Consider the following 22,485-nt stretch of genomic DNA (forward strand, 5'->3'; position numbering starts at 1 on the left):
CTTATCAACTCTTAACCTGATTTTGAAAGATGTGGATTGAAGCAATCATTTTTCCTACTCTAGTCCTCCTCCTGCATGCTTCCTCATTGCCACTCCCTCCATACATGTAGCAGCAGCTCTGGACAGAGCGCAGTTAAACACAGCTCAAGCAAGCAGAAATGCAGGCAGGAGCTTTTGCTCCGCTTTTAATGATTCTACAGCGTTAGAGCTCTCATTTCTGACTTCTGTTTGTCACTCTGTGTCTCTTTGGCAGTTTGTTTTATAGCTTAATGGTGCATTTGTTTTTGTTGGCGTGATCAAGCTCACGTGTCCTTCCACAGCTTTTTTTGAGCACACTAGTGTTAGATTACTTACAAATCGAAACAAACAGATCCTTGTTTCTTTCCAATTCTGTTTCCATTTCCCTCATTCTTTTCTGTTTCTCTAATTAATAAGCTCAGTGAAAATACTGTGTAGTAAGCATGAGACCTCTGCACCCCACACCCCACCTTCCCTCAGGAAATGTTTACACACTTGCACCACAGCGACTCTGCACAATAACACTTTTCCAAGGACACTGTGTTCGCTGGAATGCACAGGCTGTACTCAACAAATTTACAAGACCTGCTCTCCTACACACCGGTTGAAGCCGTATTTAGGTTAAAGCTACGGAGCTGTCTTCAGATGATTTTTGTTGGTGAAGCACAAATGCAAATCAGCATTGACTGGGTCAGATAAGAACATCACCAACAGTTATAATTAATCCAAGCACTCATAAAAGTGCAAGATATAATTTACCTGAATAAATTAAATCTTTTTTTTTTTTTTTTTTTTGTCTTTTCATGTGTACAAACCATTGAAGGATCCGTTTCTCACATTTTAGCTAGCATTTTAAAAGCAAAAATCAAGTTTGCCAAACCAGTTTGTTCTATGCAAGAGTTTCCAGTGCAGCCGTTAAGCATGAATGTTTGGCTTTAATACTTCTGTGACTCAAACGACAGTTTGAAGGGAATGAAAGGCCCTCCTTCATGCAAACACAAACAATTTTTTTAACAACTGTCCAGGAGCCCAGAAGTTTTATCAGAACTAACAGTCCCATCCTCCACTTTAGACGAGTTGATCCATGGAAGGAAACCCACCAGTCATGTGATCAATGGCATAAAGCAAGTAGCCCTGTAAATAGGTGTTGCAGTGTGCTTTATATTACTATAATAAAATAAACAGTATCAAGGAAATGTGGGGCAGAATAATCTTTTATTTCTTGGAGGCAGGTCCAGTGCTTCCTGTGCTAGACGAGACACTATAGGAAGTATTGAAGCACTATTCTGTAGCTCTTATCATGGCCACCACTGAGAGCAGCCTAAGCAAAAGATTAGTCAGCTGGACCCGGTGAATTATGTTTGGGCCCTGTGGGTGAGGTACAGTAACTTTAAATTCCAACACAGTATTACTTTCAATTTGTCATTTAGTGACAGCACCACTGGGAACAGGTTTGCCTAGTTTTTGGAAATGAAACCGTTCACTTTTACATAATTACTTGTCTGTTGCTTGTTATATTAGCACTAGATGGCATTCTGTAAACATGATATAATTGTTTTAAATTGAGTGGTTTAGTGCTGCTGCTTTGTTTTGTCCAACACAATCAGCAAGTTGAGCAGTTTGATTTATTACCATGTAAACCAGTCATTAATGGTGGACTTACTAGCTGTTATTGCTGTCTGTCACATGCAACATGAAAGATAAAGCGTTCATTCTGGCTTTTTTCCTAAGTGATAGTTTGGATTTCTACCGAGCTTAATTATTAGTTTTCTACGGCCGGCCAGCTTTGTGTGTGTGTGTGTGTGTGTGTGTGTGTGTGTGTGTGTGTGTGTGTGTGTGTGTGTGTGTGTGTGTGTGTGTGTGTGTGTGTGTGTGTGTGTGTGTGTGTGTGTGTGTGTGTGTGTGTGTGTGTGTGCGTGCGTGTGCGTGTGCGTGCGCGCATGCTGCATATGCAGTGGATCCTTGTCCAGAAAGATTTCTATAAAAAGGAGCTGCTCAGTCTGGACAGTTTATTCAATGCAGTGCTTCTTATACTCATGTGATGTTCACACACACTTATATGTCATGTACCCAAAACAGCTTCAGAGACACCAGAGCAGTAGTGGTCAGTAGCAGTTAAGCTTGTTACATACTCCACGAAAAATGAGAACTTTTTTCTTGTTCTCGAGGCCTCCAGAAGAAAATGACGTCATGTAGTTCTTGCAGATGAGTTTGAAGACAGTTCTCGACGCATCGGGCTGGCAGAACTTTTTTCTTGCAGGGCTCCGAGAAGTATTGTGTGATTGGTCGGACTTTTGAGGTGGACGTCGTTAACACAGAAAAGCATGAAGCGGATAGACGCTGCAGATAGACGCTGTTAAAAACATAACCTCCTGCTTCCGCGTTTTTGCTGTTGCAAGTAAAATGGATTGTTTTGATGAAACTGCTGATCGAGGTGATGAGAAAGTACAAACATTTTTACAACATGTCACATTAAAACACTCGGACCCAGCCGCATGGACAACCCGCCCTGCCGTGGACAAAGTTGCTTGTTAAATATGAATCTAGAAAAATCACTCGGAGAGCGGAAACCTCCGCCAAGCACGATGTTCAAGAATCCTTTGAAAAAAAATTCCTGGATCCAAACGGTGAAACCGCCAAAATTAAATCAGGTCTTCCTTTTTAAATCTGTAAAAACTCTGACCAATCAAAACGTTGCTTGCATGCTTCTGCTGCTGCCAAAACCTGGGCTAGCACTGCCTTGTACCTCTTTGCTGGTGGCAGGAGTGGATGATGGACTTCTAGTCAGATACACTGCAGGAGATGAATGCAGTTAAACAATAAAGGGGACGAGTTCTCGCCTTGGCCAGAGAAACTGCTGACTGCAGCTAAAGTCAGGTTCACATAGAAGGATTGCTGCCGAGTTGTTAGTACAGCAACGCAGTTGATGCATTGGTCGGGCCATTCTTCATGGAACTAGAAGGCATAGCATGTTATTTGTCTCTGTATTGTTTAATGTCTTTACCTTTTTTTAATTCCTGCATACATGCATTAGTTTCAGTCATTATTTTTCTCTGCTTGACTGCCTCACTTCATCTCTCAGCTGATTCTCTGAGCCAGAACAGTGGCTTTGAATGCTGCCCAGTCATCTGACTGGAGTTAGCCCCTGCAACGGCAGCTAACCCACACACAGACCGAGAACAATACCTCCTTTTTGCTGGGTTAAGTAGGGGCACTCTAAAAGGAGGTACAATTTCTGATCCTTCCAGTCAGGAAAATGCTGCCTCAGGCTGTAACAGGTCTGTGAGGTCACAATAAAACAAGTATATCCATTTAACTACTTCCCAGCCCATCACTTTATGTATTGCAATGTATAATCAGCATCAGAGTAAATTTGACCATGTTTAAAAGCAACATACATTTATTTCAGCTGTTTTATCTGTTTACTTTCCAATTGATGGCTCTTAGAACCACAGTACCACTTACTGTGTTTGTACTGGTGTCACAGCTTCATAAATTAGTGTGACCAATGAGTGAACTGCTATCATTCATTAGATTAATAGACATCAGTTTGTTTAATGACTTGGCAGTGTTTGCCAGAGTGTAATTTTGGCACAACCGTGTTTGGATTGCATGTACTTAATAAACCTCCTGAACTTATGCATTTTACATTCAATGTTCCCAGTTTAATGTCAGAACTGTCCAATGGTATTATATGTAAATAGGCATAGAGTAATTAAGTCCAGCAGATTGTAGTTACTGTACTTAATGCTGCCTGCAAAGGAAACCCAATCGCGGTATTTTTTTTTTTTTTTTTTTTTTTTATTCAATTCAATTGTTTAGTGTGATTTTTTTTTTTTTTTTTTTTTTTTTTTTAAAGTGTGCCTGCATTTGTATGTCAGAGAAACAGATGTGCACAGATACAGCATCCCTTATGTTGTGAGTATATCCAATGTCTTTTGTTTTTTTGTTTTTCAGCTCAGAATGTGACTGTGGAAGAGATCCTCTCTTCCTACAAACAGGCTTGTCAGAAACTCAACTGTAAAACAATACCCAAAGTGCTCAAACAGATACAGGTAAGCACCAACTTCACACAGACATATCATAGCTGTAATACTGGCAACATGTGCTGTTCGGATTTATTTGAAGAAAGAAGACATTTCATTCAGCGCTGTGAATAATGGATGGGGGAACAAAGTGTGTTTTAGAGTGAAATTATTTTTTGTTGCCTCTGGTGGCACGTCGTTATTCTGTTTGGCACACCGTGAAGTCCTCCCATATCCAGGATGCTGAACTGCCTTATATAACCAGTTCCTACCCTGCCGAGCCTTGAACGGCTACTGTAGCCCACAGAATTGCCGGTTTAAGTCTCAAGGATTTTCTTCCTGAATCACTTCTCACTTTAAAAGGCTAAATCAAATTCTTTGTCACCATATAATGAAGGCAGGTTTTTGTAAGGACGCTTTTAGAATTTTGAATCTTCTGATAAATTGTCGACATGCACCGTCATGTGTGATGATATAAGGTTAGTCTGCTGAAATTATGATCATAGCCAATCACAGCCAGACCACAAGACCAAATGACGTTTACAACAGCAGCTTAGCACTGTGGTGTGCATTTCCTCGAGTAGCTGAGATGTTATCCCAGTGTGCACATCTCAGCTGACCAGGCATGTGGTGAATCCTTCGCAGAGTTAAATGAGCTTTTTTTTTTTTTCCCCTTGCAGCTTGATTCTTTCAACACCATTACTCACAAAGCTGCAGATACAAATGTGCAAAGCTCAGGGAGAGGCCTGGGCAAGGTCTGAATGGTGTGTGTGCTGCATCGACACAGCAACCAGGAGAAAGTAATTGTGTGTTTCAGCTGCAGAGTTCAGCAATACCAACTCTTGCGTACCGTGGGTTTGACTTGAGGTAAATGGTTTGGTCAGGAAACATTCCCACAAAAGTACAAAGTGGAAAGCAGTCACCCACATGTCAGAGTTATCAGATTTACTCTCAGAATTTCAAGACTGAGATTAATAAAAACTCAAAAGCCATTTTATGAAGCAGATTTTGTTGTATTATCCCTTTTTATTCGAGAAACATTGCTGTCCATAAGCAAACCTCTTAATGTTAGAACTGTAGTTTGAGCTTTTTCCAGCCAGAGGAGTCAGGCTGTGTTACAAACTAACAATTACACAGTTAGTTTTATTGTCTGGAGGCTGGCCATTTGGGTACTCACTCCAGCAACTTTTCATTTCTGCTTAGTTATCTTTGCAACAACCAGCCACATAAATGGACTAAATGACTGGCCAGTGAGAGGTGGGCTGACAGGACGTACTCAGCCATTTACTATTTTCTCCTCCTTCGCTCTAAATGCTTTCTTTATTAAGTCTAACGGCTTTGCACACGTGGCTCCTTGCCAATGGCCTTACAGGTTATGTACTTTAATGCCACAGTTCGGTTGTGAGGGTCACTATTTAGCAGCTCCATGTTGAATGCTACTTCAACATTACCTCCCACTGGAGTTCTAAAGCTTGGACATTTGCTATCTTTGTGTTAAATTTTTGTTGCAGTTTCCTCAGAGCAAGTGTTTTTCCTTTATTATGCAGTGTACAATAAACGTACATGTCTTCTTATTACACAGTAAGATGTTCACCTTAAAGTCTGGGGATGTTACATGGTATAATCCTAAAATAGCTTCTAAAAAAAGAAAGAAAAATGTGATATATTTTATGTTGTTAATCATCAGACAGAAATTAAAGCCACAGCCAGCAACAACTGCTCTCACCCCTCCAGCGTTACTTCGGCCTATGTCGCCACCGTGTCGCCTAGTAGCCATGCTTCTGCTCTTGGCTGCATGTACACATGTGCAGCATTACGTTTTCATCCCTTATGCCACCCTAGTTTTTGTTAAGGTTGTTATAAGCAATCATGAGTGAGTGAAATGAGGCAGTATGGAGAATGCACACAGACGTCATCAACGCACAGAATTGTGGGAGTAATTTGCCATTTTGGGAGTACCGGTGATCCCTTTTTACTGGTTCATTAGTGGCTCTTGTGTTTTTAACTTCCATCTTATTCAGAATTTCATCTTTTAAGTTTTTTTTTTCCCTGAGTTGTAAACTTGGCTGCAGCAGCAGTTTCATGATCAGCACACAGAAAGGAAGTTAACCAGTGGATTTTTATCCTGTGTTTGCGCCTTGGTGCGGTGCAGTAAATACATCCCAGAGAACAGCAGACTTCTGCAGAAACTTACCAGGTGATGTGGTTTTGACTGGTGCTGATATTCTAACTTCGGTGAGTTTTGAGGCAAGTTCAGGCTCTCAAACAGGCAATTTTTTTGGGAGAACGATAATAAATACTTGCTTTTCAATTGCCCTTTGTCTTCGGTGCTCGAGCCTAAAAATAGAAATGCATTTGTTTTGTCTGAAGAAGCCCCACTATGTCCAAGTCAATAGCACAGCCAGGGTACTGCAGGCAGCCACTGGAGTAGCAACAGGCACCTATATCTTTACCACTCCAGGCTTTTTGTGTATTTCAACCACCTTGGGTTATAAGCATTCATTTATTGTTTAGAATTAATAGGTTTATGATTGCTATCAGCTGTACTCAGGCTAAAAGAACCAACTTACTAAATTTTGCTACATGTATATCTTAGGCTTCAAGATAAATAGTAGACAGAAAATGTTTTTTGTTTTTTGTTTTTTTAACTGCAGGTATGTCAACTTAAGTTATTTTGTTTTCATTTCTATGGCTCAATGAGCTGATGGTCTGTTTTCCTCAGACTAAAATGCTTATCTGTTTCTTAGTAAAAGAAGACTGTAGAGTTGCAGATAAAATCTGGAATTTACTGATAGTTAATCAATCAGCTTATTTTGAATACAAGTATTCTTAAAGATGACACCTTTTGTTTGTCACTCTTCGATGTAAAACCTTTAGAAAATATAAAAGGTTCTTTACAGCACAGAAACATAATTATATTTAATGAGAAAGTGAAATTAGTCATTACAGCTTCTGCTTTCTAAGCATATGTCTTTAATCACTAAAGCAAAGTGATAAAAGTGCTTGACGTGTCTGAATTAAAAAGAGATGTATGATCCCTGGCTGGTGTCAGTAAACAAGACTGTTGTAACTGCTGTGTGGGGAGAAGATGAAGGCTGCAGGAGGGTTTTTTTTTTTTCATTTAATTTCCAACTGTACCTTTCAATATGAAAACATAGTTTCTAAATAAAAATACTGTTTGATTTCAGACTTGAGAAATTTGCTTTACATAAGGACCACCGAGCTACATGACTCTGGTGTATCATGCATACATTATGGCACGAGGACATCACATAGCACTAATGATTAAATAGATATATATTCAGAAAGTGAAGCAGTTACTCCATGTTGCCCATCTAGAGCACACATACACAAATTCCACCTCTCATATAGCAGCCGTTTGTGCGTCATGTGCTATTCTGGGTGCAGGCGAAGCTCTCTGTGAGGAATTTCTACTGATAGTCATTCTTGTGTGCCCAAACTCATTGTAAGTGGAAAACGACATGCTGATAAATTAGCTTAAGTTTTCAGGTTCTGTTTATTCAGTCTACGACTTACGAAAGCTGAATATTTAGTTTCATCCGTATTATTTAGTGTCACAGCCTCTCCTGCTGTTTGAGTTGTGACAGTTCAGCCTTTTAGACGTGACTTGCAATTGTCACGTAGCATAATAATCTTTTTGGGTCGTGTTGAGTCATGCAAGAGGCCGTGAACTTTCAGTACAACTAAACCAGCATCATTACATTCAGCCGTGGCAGTGAGGCAGCAGGGCAGGGGTTATGGAGTTCATGCTGAATGGACTGGGCAGTCACCTCCAGGCAGGGATTTGCTGGCACATAGTTTTGTGGGCAGCATGCTACGTGTTGTCATGTTTGTGTGGGGAGTTTAATGTTTGACCAGGGTAAGAGGTGAGATACAGACTTTTGTCGTGTGATATTATGGACTATAGATGAACATCTGTGCATATGCAAGGTAAAAAAAAAAAACAGGTTGCACCATTATGTTACATTAAAGCAGCATTTATATAATTTACAGTTGCTTTGCTGTGAATACTGTGTTTTTACTGCATCATACAGACACACAGCCCAGGATCCCTCTTAGGAACTCCAACAGGCCTCTTTAAACTCTGGATATCAAGCCCTGTTTTTTCAGTCTACTGCACAGTTAAAGCTTAATTACACTGGGCAAAGTTCCTGTTGATACAAATCAAATATTTCATGCTACATCTGCTTAATAAAACCACAGGAAGCCTTTTACAATGAAGCAGGCTTCAAAAGTGTAATTTCAGAAACCATAGTAAATGCTGTTTTTCATCATTTTCACAGAGCTTTCTTAAAAAAAAACACAGAAGCAGTCACAATGAGCTATTTGATTTAATTTTTTTTTTTTAAGTTGCAGATAAAAGCTTAAAAAAACAGGATTTCACAAAACGCTTAGCATGCAAGAGCATCCTACTTTTATTCAACAGCTGAAATAGAAATGACGTTGCCCCTGACATAATAAATCGTCCTCATCAGAGTTGCTGTCATTAACTCCGATTATCTTGAATTGATGGCTGCAGCAAAGGTTTATCGTAGTTTGCACAAGATCTCTGTTATCTTCTGTTTTGATTTATTGAGTTGAGCATTTCAGCATGGAACTAAAGTTGGCTTCAGTGCTGAAGTGCACATAAGAACATCTTCTTGATCCTGTTTCTTTTTGGTTTGGCAGGAATTGAAAGACCTGACACAGCGAAATGAATGCTTAGATCTAAAAGGTAAGCACAAAAACACACAAACAGTAATGTATATTTATGGTTAATGGTTATTAATGGTTAACAAATCATTGTGTGTGTGTCTTCAGGTGAGAAGCTGGATTACAAATCCTGTGAATCTCTGGAGGAGATTTTGAAGAGAGTCCAGTTTAAGACAATAGACCTGGAACAGACCAGCCTCGATGAAGATGTAAGACACCTTAGAAATAACCAGCCTTTTTCTTGTCCTATCATTTACTCGTCTTTTACTGTTGCTGTCCACATTCAGTCTCTAATTACCCCAAATGTCCACTTGCGTAAACTCCAACGATGTTTTGACTGTAGACATGCAGATAGATGGTATCGAAATGTAACGCACTGGGACGGTGGTCCTGCGCATTTCCTGTCCCACTCCAGTTATGCTGTAAAGTGCTGAATCACACGGACACAAGCCAGGCAGGCTGGGTCTATTTCTTTGAGTGGAAGGTTCCCTTTAATTACGGCTCATTATTTAGTTCTTGTTTGGCGAAGCAGTTTCAAGGCTTCACCTTTTAACTGCACATTTAATTTAAGGTCAAATTCTCTGTGGTTTTCCGAGGTTTCTAATCATCATTCTCTGCTCTGCCACAACCGTACATGTAGGGACTCATTTTGCTTATATTCATTAAAGCACTCTGTTACATTTCTTTCTAATGAAGATACATAAAAAGAAAGATCTGTTTCATTTCATTTCCATCATTCATACGATAAGGCTAATGTGTACTGTGGATGAAACCAGACCAGCTAGGTATTGTGACTGGATGTAAATGGGCCTTTGACCGCCTTTTCATTATCTGCATCAGTCATCATACGGGTGTTTTGTGAAGCTTGTGTTTTTTTTACACTGCTTCACTGACGCAGTTTCGGCTCCACAAGATGGCAACAAAGACAAATCAACACATCTGAATCAGTAGATCAGATTTTACTGAGTTGGTTTGAAAAGCAGCGTGTTGCAAAACGTGAACTAAATGTTATAAGCAATATTAAGAATGTGAGGGACCTCAAGCAAAGGACTATATTAAAAAGTAAGACTCATGGAGTCCTGGAAAATTGTGAGGCTTCCTTCAGATAAGAAAATCCTGGTACTTTGATAAATGACGCAGCATGTGGACTTTTTAATGGCATCAGTGTTTAATTTAACAGGATCTTCAAAAAATCCAAAGCAGTGCAGAGAGACATACACACTTTTTTTTTCACACCAATTTGGAACACCTCCCCAACAATGTGAATAAAGTGGCTAAATGAGTCAGCAAATGAGTCACCAAAGAGCAGCATTTCAGTCTCAGATTGTCGCCTTGAGCTCAGATCAGCTGAGACTGTGAAAGGAGAAAATATGGAGGAGTTCTGCTGGTTGAAATGAGATTAAACGAAAAAGGGACTGAGCGTACACAACGTAGGAAGCTGATGGGTTTATTTTGTAGGTGGGTGTGAAGGGTATACAGTTTGAAGGTTTGATTTGGCAGACTTGTACCTGCAGCGGGGATGTCTTATTGGGAATGATTTGGGAAGATGAAAGAAGAGAAATAGCTTTGGGAAGACGTTGTTAGAAGCCTGTGGAGAAGAAGGTTTGGAGAGCGTCGTCACAAGCTGGTTTTTATTAGACTAGGTGTGACTCATCTTCGTCCGCCCTGTAGATAAACACACTTGTGTATACTCAATCATGTCTCACGCTATACACACAGATATACAGACAGGGCTGAAGGTTCGGAGATGCTATTCAGCACGTAGTCCATGTGCTTTTGTTACAATTTACCAGCCTGAGAAGATAATCAGGATTTTGTCCTGCAAACAAAACTAAACCTCTTTTAGGAGAGTTCCTCAACATTTACTTTTCTGTCACGTTTAGCTGATATTTGTGACCTAAAGATAAAAACAAGAATTTATTTTCATCATCAACACCTTCATTAGTAAATGTATTGTATCAGATAATAGAGCTGCACATCCGCAGCATCACCATAAACAACGTGCAGTTTGGTTCCCTGCAGGCCAAACAGCCTTCATGCACCATTTCCAACTAGTAATGAAGTTACCGTTTTATTTCTGGTTAGATGAAACCACTCATTAACAACCAATTACCTAATAATAAAATGAAATGGACTTTTTTGGTTTGCTTAGTTTTTTATGCTAAATAAATTGTCAATTGGTCCACATCTTAAACCTGAAAACTTTCTACTTTTCTGTGCTTTAGATTACTGTAAATATTTTTAGATTTTGAACATTAAGATAAAAACAACATTTTTTGCTTGGTATCAGTAAATTTGGTGACAACAGTGACCCCACTCTCACATAGAATACTGATGCTCACTGAGATCCTAGCATATACGCAATAGTCAAATCAGCTTTTATAAATAAAAATAAAAATTAGCGGTGATGCCTGACTAATTAATCTGCATATATGCTGCTTAATATGCTGATGTATTTAATTATACCTCTTTGCCAAAGGCCACTTTACTGCAGAAGAAGCATATTTTGCTGATTTTACTTGTCTACATTTACTTGTATTGAATGGAAAAAACTGTGTTTTCTGCTGTAATGGATCGCTTTTCATTCCAGTCTTACTTTGAAGAACGAGTATTATAATCTAAATGTGTGTGCAGTTCAGGAGCTGAGTTTCACTATTTTCAATTTAGCAGAGTTTTAGTTTTCTTTGCATTAGGGAAAAAGCAGCACACACACTTGAACTTGTAGAATGTCTTCTCTCACCTGAGGTCCTGATGGGATCCACCTGAAGCAGTTCTCATCTGTCCTAAGAGATTGTTACCATGGCAACCCCTACGAATATTAACTGTCTTGCAATATTATTTTGATCTCCCTAATCATTTTTTTTATTTCAAAATACCACAATTATTTGAATATTTTTTACTAATATTTTCTTTCGGTCACCCTTCTGTGTGCCTGTCAGGGAGCATCGGCCCTCTTCGATATGATAGAGTACTACGAGTCGGCAACACATCTCAACATCTCCTTCAACAAGCACATCGGCACACGAGGATGGCAAGCCGCAGCTCACATGATGAGAAAGGTAAGAGGTCATCCATCCATGTGCTGTCTGTTAACAATCACTCAGTAGAAAATAAGAGTAGTGATTGGACTAAATGTGTTTACAGATCCATAAAAGATGATACTTAATATCGAGTCAGATTTCAAGACTTGTGTAAAACATAACTTAAAATCAAGTATCTCAAATGCAAAACGGCAATACTGCAAAGCAAACTAAATGAAAAAGTCAGATCGTCCTGATTTTTAAGTATGTAAAGTATTCTCTGTATGACAGATAATCATTTTCAAAGACCTAAATGTGTGCAATGATCAGCAAATTTACTAAACTGGCAACAGCAATAGATTAGTCAGCAGCATGAAACTGATGCTTTTTAAGTCATCAGTATAATAATGTCAAGGAAGAAACATTTAATTCTGGCAAAATTAACATGAAGATAAGTGTTTTATTTTTCTTCAGAATAAATAAAAAAAAGACCATCTGTCCACAATTCATCTATTAATGCACTGCTTGCTTTTAACATGTTGTTCCTCCTTAACACTTGTACAAAAGAGTGCAACCTTTACCGTTCATTTTTGCCATTTATTTAGCCATTTATTACTGTTAAAAACACAACATGTCACAATTTAAACACCATGGTTGGAAAAAAGGCATCTGTATTTACAGTATTGTGAGCTGTTGCTTTTTTTTTTTTTTTTTTTTTTAATCAAACCTTATGAAGGAACCGTTGACTATCAGACAAGATGAGAAAGTATTGCCACTGATGTTGCACATTTCTGTTTGTATAGAGTTATATATTTAGGTAGAACCACAAAGAGATGCATGGAAAAAAAGTCTTAAATACATAGTAAATGAAAATGTGTTTATTCTTATTGTTGTTTATATTAATTTTTGGTTTATTTACGCTGTTTATCTTAATTTCACTGGGAATCAGTTTGTCTTTGCAACATACCTCAGTGGGAAACGTCGGCTGTTTACATAGAAATTACTTTGTGCCACTTATTAATATTGTGGCCTTTCTATAATTTCTCTTTTTGGGTCGTTGCCTTCATCTTTCAGTGGGAAAACAACAACAATACTGGAGCAGCTACAGTAATGAACTGCATTATAAAAAACATTGAGTCCAAGTGTCATCATGTTAGCAGCTAATTTGTCATTTGATCAGTGCTTGTACCAAAAGGCAGTGCTGCCGTCTACAAACATTGAATATAAGATGATTTATGAAGAGCTGCCTGGAGACACCACACGTGCAAACACACACACACACACACACACACACACACACACACACACAGGGTATTACGCAGCGCTTGTGTTGTAGTCTGCCAATACAAAGTCATAGCTCATTTCAGCAAAGCAAATAGATCTTAATCAGCTAATGTTTTTGGCATGTTCTAGTCTTTGAGATACTGAGATGAGGCATTTGATTAAGTTAAAATAAAAAATAAAAAAAAAACATTATCTGATAAACATCTTCATGTTCAGTTTTTTTTTTTTGTTTTTTTTTTTGCAGATAAGGTTTTATGTGTTGACTGAAGTAATTGAATACACATTTATAATGATGCAAATAAAGAATAAGGGACTCAAAACTGCAGCTGCAGAGCTGCAAAATATGCCTTTCTGTATGTGCTAGCCACCTATTCAGTCAAGGAACTCTTATAAATTAGTTTTCACAATAAGAATTGATTTGTGCACCTGAGCATTTGCTTAATAATTAGTTTCCGTGTTGGTCTTTTCCCCTCAGACAAGCTCACTGCAGTATCTTGATGCCCGTAACACTCCTCTACTGGACCACTCAGCTCCTTTTGTTGCACGAGCGCTCAGGATCAGTGGCAGCTTGGCAGTCCTCCACCTGGAGAATGCTGGCCTGTCTGGCAGACCGCTCATGTTACTGGGTAAGATGGGAAACAGGCTGGCAGAGGAGAGGAGAGTTGAGTTTATTCCAGTGACTGACTTGTTGTTTGTCTCACCGTTTTCTTTGGCTGCTGTTTGCCTTGGCGGACAGCGACGGCCCTGAAAATGAATATGAACCTGCGGGAGTTGTATCTGGCAGACAACAAGCTCAACGGGCTTCAGGACTCTGCTCAGCTCGGCAACTTGCTCAAGTTCAACTGCAACATTCAGATCCTGGACCTGCGCAATAATCACATCCTGGACTCTGGTAGGCAACACATATGAAGCACTTATACCATAGTACATTTGCACGAGTGTTGTTAAGGTGCAACTGTCTGATGTGCATACATTTTAGTAGCATATCACAAAATCAGAAATCGGCGTGTCGAGGGATCATCTCAGCTGAAGTAGAGGGCAAATTCACTGTTGTCATTTGTTTAGAAGTACTGTGAAAACACACAGAAACTAAAATCAGGTCTGTTTGCTTGTTATCCCAGGTCTGGCATATCTGTGTGAAGGACTAAAAGAGCAGAGGAAAGGCCTCGTCACTCTGGTGCTATGGAACAACCAGCTAACACATAACGGCATGGGCTACCTCGCTGCTGCTCTGGTATCTACACACAAACACACACGCTGTGTGACAGTAACACTAGTTTGCACTAGTATGCTGTGTGCAAATAACAGGAGGAGTTAAAAAATTTCAAATTTCTCCTAATTTTTAGCATTTTCAGTGATGAAATTTGAGTTATCTGACTTTTTACTCTTGATTTGAGTGAACTTATTCTGATCTTCAGCTCATTGTTTAAAACCATCCTCTTATTACCAACCCAGCCATGCAGCAAGAGTAACCAGTATGCACAATGGAGACGTATTTAGAGCTACAGCATGTCCTCAATGCTTGGTTTTTACCTTGTAAAAGACTAAAGCCGGGGTGTCCAGCTCCGGTCCTCAAGGCCCTCAATCCTGCAGGTTTTCCATCCATCCCTGCTCCAACACACCTGACTCAAATCAGTCAGTCATTGTGCAGAACATCATTTGCTGTAGGCTAATTGAAGCCAGGTGTGTTGAAACACTGATACATCAGAAACCTGCAGGATGGCGGCCTTTTGAAGACCGACTTTGGACGCACCTGGTGCAAAGCATGTGAACCTCGAGGGGCTGGCTTTAGACTTCTCTGATCTACAGCAGATTGTTAAGAACAAAACACACAGATGACTTTGCATTAGTTCCCATCCATTGAGAAGGAAAGCTGTTATTTATGTGCATATTTCACTGTCTGGGTAAACCTGGAGTGACATCTGAGTCTGTGAGGAATTAATGTGCTGTGTGATGTGTGTGTCATGACGTGTAATTTGAGTCGACATTTCCGTGTAGTCGCTTCATTAAGATACATAAGACTGTGTGCTGTAGGCCAGCTGTGTCTGAAGTCAATCTTTGGGGCTACAATCCTGCAACTTTTCAATGTATCCCTGGTCCAGTATACCTGACTCACATTTAAATGGGAAGTTTTGCACAGGGACTCATTCAATTTGAGTCAGGTGTGTTGAACAGGGAGACGTGGAAAACCTGCAGGACCCGAGCTGGACACCCCTGTCATTATAAATATGAGCTATGCATAAAATACATTGACAAGATAAAAGATTGATAATTTGAAGTTGATTCCTGGACAGTCTTATTTACATAATGTAAAGCAGACCATACGATACATGAGATTGCACAGCTGCATATGTTAGATATTTGACAAAAATCCCAGTTATTCATTATATTACAAGTTTGCTTTTGTTGAATGCCAGCTGCCAAAGCTTTGTTCTGTTCTAATCAATGTGATTTTCATGACCACATTGTTCCATTGTAGTTCAGCTGTACTATGTTGAAAATGAGTTTGAGTAGAAAAGGTTGTACAGGGACAAGCAGAGCATCTTTTTTCTTTCAGTCCCCACCTACATCTGCTCTGTCGCTCACATGTCTGAATGAACACAGATAGAACTGCCTGAGTTTAGGTCTGTGACTGACTACTTTTCCTTTGTTGTGTTTAAGCCATGCACTCAGAGTCTGGAGACTCTAAACCTCGGCCACAATTCAGTGGGTAACGAAGGAGTCCACAAACTGAAAGACGGGCTGATTGCCAACCGTTCTGTGCTCAGATTGGGCCTCGCTTCCACCAAGTTGTCCTGCGAAGGTGGGAAGTGGTGTGTGTGCATACGTCTGTGTGTGTGTGTGTGTGTGTGTGTGTGTGTGTGTGTGTGTGTGTGTGTGTGTGTGTGTGTGTGTGTGTGTGTGTGTGTGTGTGTGTGTATGCATAAGCTGATCATTCATAACATTTTCATCACCAACTTCATATCAAGTCATGTCATCAGAAGAATTTTGCCCAGTGTGTGTGTGGACAGAGATTACCAGTGGGTGTCCTGGGAGTGTCTGGTGACCAGACATTAGCAGTGGATCTTTTTGGTCCTGTGTTTGATTTAGGCATTTCTGACTCTCTTGTTTCTGTAATATGGGTGTGTAGGAGCTGTGGCTGTGGCTGAATTCATCGCAGAGAGCCCCAGACTGCTGCGTCTGGACCTTCGAGAGAATGAGATCAAGACCGGTGGTCTGATGGCTCTCTCCCTCGCCCTTAAGGTCAACACTTCATTGCTGCGTCTCGACCTTGACCGGGAACCCAAGAAAGAAACCGTGAGTCGCTCATCCATTGAACTTAATCTAAGAAAATAATCTTGCTCTTTGAATGAATGGTGAGCATTTTTCTACCAGAGGTGGGCTAACAGGCAGCTTCACTTTATGAAACATTTTTATAACACCTGTTATAAAAAGAAGTCTGTTGCCATCATCTTGGTTGGAGGTGGTTTCAGATTTCAGAGAAGCACTGCGGTGAAAGAAACGTGTTCATTGTGGTATTTAAACAAGACAGAACAAGAGTAGCACAGTTAAACAAATAATAAGAGCAACAGTCTTCATCATCTTGTTGGACACTGAATTTGTAAATAAATATTTAATAAATCGCCTCCTGACATGCAAAATTTTTGCATTAGCAGTTTTTCCACACAAACTTCCTTTTTAAACTTTGTTTGGTTTACGTTTATTTACTGAAATGAGCCACAGAGGTGTATTCCCGTCTAAATCAATGACTCGTTCCTTGGCAGTGGAAACGTCCCTTTTATTGTAATAACTGTGGAGACTTTAATCCTGTACTAAAATCCTAGTTTACTCCTGTAAGTAAACTGACTGAAGATGTTAGTCACCAGCTGTTTTGACAAATTGTCCTTTTTAAAGTAAAAGTAAACTTGGCTTTTTTTTCTTTTTTTTTTTTTTTACTGAAGCACAAATAGACTCAGTATTTAATGCAACTAAAAACCAGTTAGAGAACCAGCTTCATCAATAAAATATATATAGTATATGATTGTTTTTTTTCTCTTATAGGTGAAGAGTTTTATTGAGACACAGCGCGCCCTGCTGGCGGAGATTCAGAATGGCTGCAAGAGGAATTTCATCCTCGCTAAAGAAAAGGAGGAAACTGACCAGAAGATGAGGTTGTCGGCCTCCATGGCAGAAATCGCCACAGAGGATGGGACTGGGGAAGAAGAAGATGAAGAACCAACATCAGAAGCGAAAGAGGAAAAAGGAGGAGAGGAAGAGGGTGATGTGACCGGAGATGAAGGGCAAACAAGCAGCCAATCCGGAGCAAGCTCTGAAACGAGTACTCTTCAGACAAATCTAGAGTCTGACTCTGATACCGAGGATGAAGATGAAGAGGTTGTGACAAAGTCCTCATCCATTTCACACTCCTCCACTCTCTCAAGTCCGACTGCTCCTCAAACGCAGTCAGGTGTCTCACTGCCCCCCCTTAGTGCCTCATGTCTGCCCTCACCTCCGTCTGCTTCACCAGCTGTAGGGCCAAGTGTCATTACTGGGATCACCGTCACAGAAGCCCCAGTTCCTCCAGGCACGCCTCCATCTCCTGGACGATGTATATCCGTCTCGAGCCCTGGTAGGGGTCATAAGATCTTCATGGTAACTCGGGTTGAAAGCCCACCTGAGCAGCAACAGCTACAGCCTCAAAAAAGTGCTTCTGCAGCTCCCAGCCTGACAGAAGGGACCACAGAGAGGCCTGCAAAGGCACCAGTCACATTGCAGACACAGCCCCCAGCCACATCTCAAACACCCCCACAAATACAGCCGACACCTGATGATGGGAAGAGAAGCTCACCTGCTGTGTCTGCAGAGGGAAAAGTGACAGAGGAAAGTCCTGTAACGCGATTAGAGTCTGAATTGGACGTGACACAAACCAGCAAGCTAAAGCCACAGTCAGCAGAGGAAGGGACAGCCAGAACTTTAGATCCCAGTCTACAAGCACCAGCTCTGCCTTCAAATCCCTCCTCACCGCAGGCTGCACCGTTTCAGCTCACAGGAGGGGACACAAAGAACTGTGAAAACCCACAACCTGAGTCCACTGAAGAGGAAGAGTGTATCGCACACGATGGTGGGCAGGTAATGCGCCCTGAATGTAAACAGTCAGATGAAATGCAACAACTCCAGATTAGTTTGCCTACAGAGCAGCGCCTCTCATCAGAGGAAGCCCCTCCAACAGGGGGATCTGCTCCACAACAGGACGACCAGGAAGCACCAGTCAGTTTATTAGAAAATGAAAGATCCGGTTTAACACAGACAGAGGAGCCAAACCAAGAGGAATCCATGCCAAAGCAGCAGATAGAGGCAGATATGCAGGAAGTAGAGCCTCTTCACTTGATCCAGACTCATCAGCAGACACCATCTCAGGATGGAGCACAGGTGTCAAATCCAGCGGCGGGGGACTCTACTGAGAGTCCCCATCCCACTTCCACTCGGACTGAAGCCGATGCTGAAGCGAACCCAGACAAAGAAGAGGAGTCAGCTGATGAGAGCTCGACAGAAGACTGTTTTGCTGAAGCTCTGGAGGGGGAAGTGGTCGCTTCAGCTCTGCCCAATGGCCTGAAACCTGAATTTTCCCTCCATCTTCTCGACTCTGAGAGCCCGAAGCCTGGCAGCTGTGTGATGGAGCACGGTGTGTACTCGCAGTCACAGTGGTTCTTTAGGTGAAGTCACATGTTGCTTGTTTGTGCATAAAAAGTTTGAGTTGTGTTATGTGTCATTTCTGCAGTGAGTGCCAGCTGTGGACAGGAATTGGAAGAGCTGCTCCTTGAGGCCAGCTTGGACACTGGGAGAGATGCACCGTGAACCAGTGAAGTTAACATCTGTACATACGACTGAAATTTACCTCTTATTATTCTGTTCTTAAGCTGTTAAAGCTGGGGTAGGTAATCTTGCTCAGAGACATTTTCTTTTACTCTGGGTGAAGTGATTCCTCGTCCTGATTGTAGTCTGTACATTTTGTAATCATGAACAATAAGAAATATAGTTAGATCCCTCAGTTTACTGTAAAAACTCTGACCAATCAAAACGTTCGAACCCAATCAAAGATGTTCACTTGTTATATTTCGTAAGCTTCTTCATTGCTGAGAAAATGCAGGAAGGGTTTCCCGACCCGGCTCAGTTTATTTGCCTCCTCCTGCTAAACAGCCAAGAAAGAGAAAATCGTTGGTGGATTAAACTGTGACCAAGAAAAGCACTCAGAGTCAAACCTTTGCTACAGCCTTTAAAAAATTCCCGGATCCAAACTGTGATCCGGATCACCATTAAAATGAAATCAGTTCTTTCTTTTCACATTTCCAACAACTCATGGAAATTGAATTAAAATCCATCCATAACTTTTTGAGTTATCTTGAACACAAACAGATAAACTCTGGTAAAAACATAACCTCCTTGGCGGATGTAAGAATAAAGTCTTGGATGACGCAAGAAGCAAAACCAGAGGGGAAGGAAGGAGCCAAGACCGGGTGCTACTTTCGCATCTTGCTAGCTCCCCAACATTATCTACCCCAGCTTTAAGTTTACATGAAAAATTATTGAATTATTTATTTACATTTAGAGGGGATTAAAATAGTTTTCAGCTACTTTATCAGATAATGATTTATTTATGTTCTTTTCCAACAGGGACTTTGAGGGAAGGCGAAAGCATCCTTCCGATGGTTTATCAAGCTCTTCTGTCTTCAATGTTTCTGTCATTTCTTTGACTTCACCACAACCACGTTTCTCTGAAGAACAGAAGATCAGGTCTTGCAGTCATAGAAAAATACAACTAAAAGACTAAATCAACTACAGAAGTTCACCTATATGAAATTCTGAGTCCTCTACATCCACACTACGTCATCCATATGAAATGGGAAAGAGAAATAAAAATCACAGTTGTCACTACAATTTGTTTGTCATTGATCTTTACAAACAACTGCCTGCGAGAGAAGAGAGGACAAACAGGGAACAAAGGAGGGAGGATGTAACACTAACCAAAGACCGAACCCAGACTTTTCACTCTGTACACTGTTGGGCGAACGACTAGCAGTTGATGTTGTTCATGGCTCATGGAGACATAACGATGATGAAAAAAGCGGGTTTCACTCAGTAGATCGTGTCAAAGCTGGACTCTGTTGATTTGACCTGATGGCTTTAAACATTTGAGGTGGGAGTATGTTGCTGTTAAAAGGCTTTTATATCATAAAAGCTGAGGGTGTTCATGTCTGTTTAAATGTAAACATTTCGTATGTCTCCCTCATTCCTGGCCTCTTGGTCCCCCGACTTTCCCCAGTACTGAAACTCTAAGGGACCTCTACCAAAGTGACCTCCTTCCTGTTTGTTTTCTCGTCCTCTGCCTATCAGTAATCACTGCACTCGCTCAGATCTGACATGGTGGAACTGCAACCCCGTCCCACGTCCGTCTGCTGGAAAACTGCTGCTGGAAGGCCTGAGTTAGTCGTTTATTCCCCACTGAGGAAGAAAAAAAACGCGTGAATATCAGAAAGCGAGAGTTCACCTTTGGTTAAGGTTTTTGTTTTGTTTTTTTTTTGTTTTTTTATAAATTCTCTGGAGCTCCAGATTCCACTACTTTGTTCAAAGCAGTCAGTGTTGTACAAACCTTCATGATAAAAAGCATCATAACCCCTCTTCTTCTCCTTCAGTTTTTCACTGGTATTTTGTGCAATTTCACTTCCCTGTTCCTCGTGCAGTTGCCTTTGTTGTTCATCTTTGCTGGGTTTTTTTTGTTTTTGTTTTTTTTGTTTTGTTTTTTTTTGTTAGTGTCTCTTTTGGGGGTTTTTTTTCTACCCTATCTGGCTGCTTTGAGAAATCAGTGGTTTTTATTTTACAGCTGTTGGATCCTTTTTTTTTTTTTTTTTTTTTTTTTTTTCCCTTTATCCACATTCTATCCTTTATTTTTTATCTGGGATTGCTTTTAAAGCTGACCCCTTTTTGATGTATATTTCATATTCAGACATAGAGCAAATATTTAGGTCTTCTTTTTTTTGGCGGGGGGGGCTATAATGATGGGCGACGAGGTAAATGTAAGTAAATGGTTGACAACTGCGGTGCATACTGAAAGCAAATGCAAGGAAGCTCCAAACATGTTGACGTGAATGTCCTTGTTGTTTTGAGGCTGCTCTGCTGGGTGAAGCCGGGGCCACAGGAGGGTGCTGATGTCCTGTTTTCCGGCAGACCTGACTGAGGTCAGCAAAAACACCAACACCATTTTCCCAAGCAAAGGCAGTAAAAAATTAACTTTAGATATCAACATGCGTGTCTGTGAAGAGAGCTAGTTTTTGTTGCTTCGTTTTGTCTGATTTTTTTTTTTCCCCTGAAGCAAATGCAGGCCGACGTATTTTCTCTTGTTCTACGCGGAGCAGTGTTCTACCCTCCTGCTCTTTCTCCACCCAACAGATAGTTTGCCCTCACTGTTTGTAATGCTTTAATTTTTAGAGATTTTTAATAATGATTTGTTAAATTAATTGAAATGTGCTGGTAATCACAAAGATATGTATGGCAAAATTTGTTCCTCAAATAAATGCATGTAATGACTACTGAGGTGTCTCTGTGTGATGAGATGGCAGGAAGTAAAGCTAAATGATGCCACAAACGCGATTATTTGTACTTTTCTTGAGCTTTCCCAGAAAAATAGTTTTCATAAAGGTACAGTGACACGTTGTATTGGAAGAGTTCATAATTTGTCGTGTTTCAGACTATTCTAAAGATACACATAAGCAGAATCTTTGGGGATTATTTTTATTCCTTTCTTATAAGGAAATAAACATCCCACTTGTGTTGAGGCTTTTGCTGCTTACTCAGTATTTTGCAAGGGTGAGGTGCTGTTATTCCTTTGAAAACTTTCCTTTGAAAGTTATTCCTTTGAAACCCCCCCCTCACCAACTTACATTATGGTGTAAGTTGGTGAGACAGGATTGTTTGATGTTTGATTGATTAACCCGGGGAAAACTAAATGATAAATATAACTTTATTAATATCAGTGTTGTAGCCAAACATGGCAATGCAAAAAACAGGTTTGCAAAAACCTTTTTTTGTTTTTGTTTTTTTCTTGGTTTTCTTGGGAAGGGGGGTTTAAGACTCGTACTATGGAGAGGAGTGTTTAGACTCACTGACTTGACTGTAATTCTGTATCATAAAGTAAATGTGCATTTATCTTTCAATGGGAGGTAAATATTTCTGCTCATTGCTAGATTTCAGCTTTATTCATAATCTTACTGAGCATGGTCATAAACATGGACACATTTTTTTTAAAAATTTTTTTAGTTTGGAAGAATGCAACACAGGATGACTTAAAATTATATGAACTTATAAACTCCATTTCAACAAGGACATCAAAGCAATGTTTTTAATATTGATCTCTGTCAGTGTGGAACACATCTAAGTGACACTGCTGCAGA

The 22,485-nt window shown here is 40.3% G+C and overlaps 1 protein-coding gene across 2 annotated transcripts in view; it reads left to right on the forward strand.

Annotated features, from left to right (window-relative positions):
• ppp1r37 (protein phosphatase 1, regulatory subunit 37) overlaps positions 1-20,855 on the forward strand; it is a 33,800-nt gene extending 12,945 nt beyond the window's left edge. The window contains exons 2-13 of one of the 2 annotated variants that reach the window (XM_079246899.1): positions 3,976-4,073; positions 8,733-8,778; positions 8,865-8,965; positions 11,696-11,815; positions 13,536-13,686; positions 13,797-13,952; positions 14,182-14,294; positions 15,722-15,863; positions 16,191-16,357; positions 17,102-18,722; positions 18,819-18,899; positions 19,712-20,855. In XM_079246899.1, coding sequence (XP_079103025.1) covers positions 3,976-4,073; positions 8,733-8,778; positions 8,865-8,965; positions 11,696-11,815; positions 13,536-13,686; positions 13,797-13,952; positions 14,182-14,294; positions 15,722-15,863; positions 16,191-16,357; positions 17,102-18,722; positions 18,819-18,895 — 2,792 coding nt within the window. In that variant the 3' untranslated portion in view covers positions 18,896-18,899; positions 19,712-20,855. Of the gene's footprint in view, positions 1-3,975; positions 4,074-8,732; positions 8,779-8,864; positions 8,966-11,695; positions 11,816-13,535; positions 13,687-13,796; positions 13,953-14,181; positions 14,295-15,721; positions 15,864-16,190; positions 16,358-17,101; positions 18,723-18,818; positions 18,915-19,711 lie in introns of both variants that reach the window. The other variant, XM_079246898.1, reaches the window with a different exon arrangement.
• The last annotated feature ends 1,630 nt before the right edge of the window (positions 20,856-22,485 follow it).

Source organism: Telmatherina bonti (assembly GCF_933228915.1).
Source record: "Telmatherina bonti genome assembly, chromosome: 9".
Classification (NCBI taxonomy): Eukaryota; Metazoa; Chordata; class Actinopteri; order Atheriniformes; family Telmatherinidae; genus Telmatherina; species Telmatherina bonti.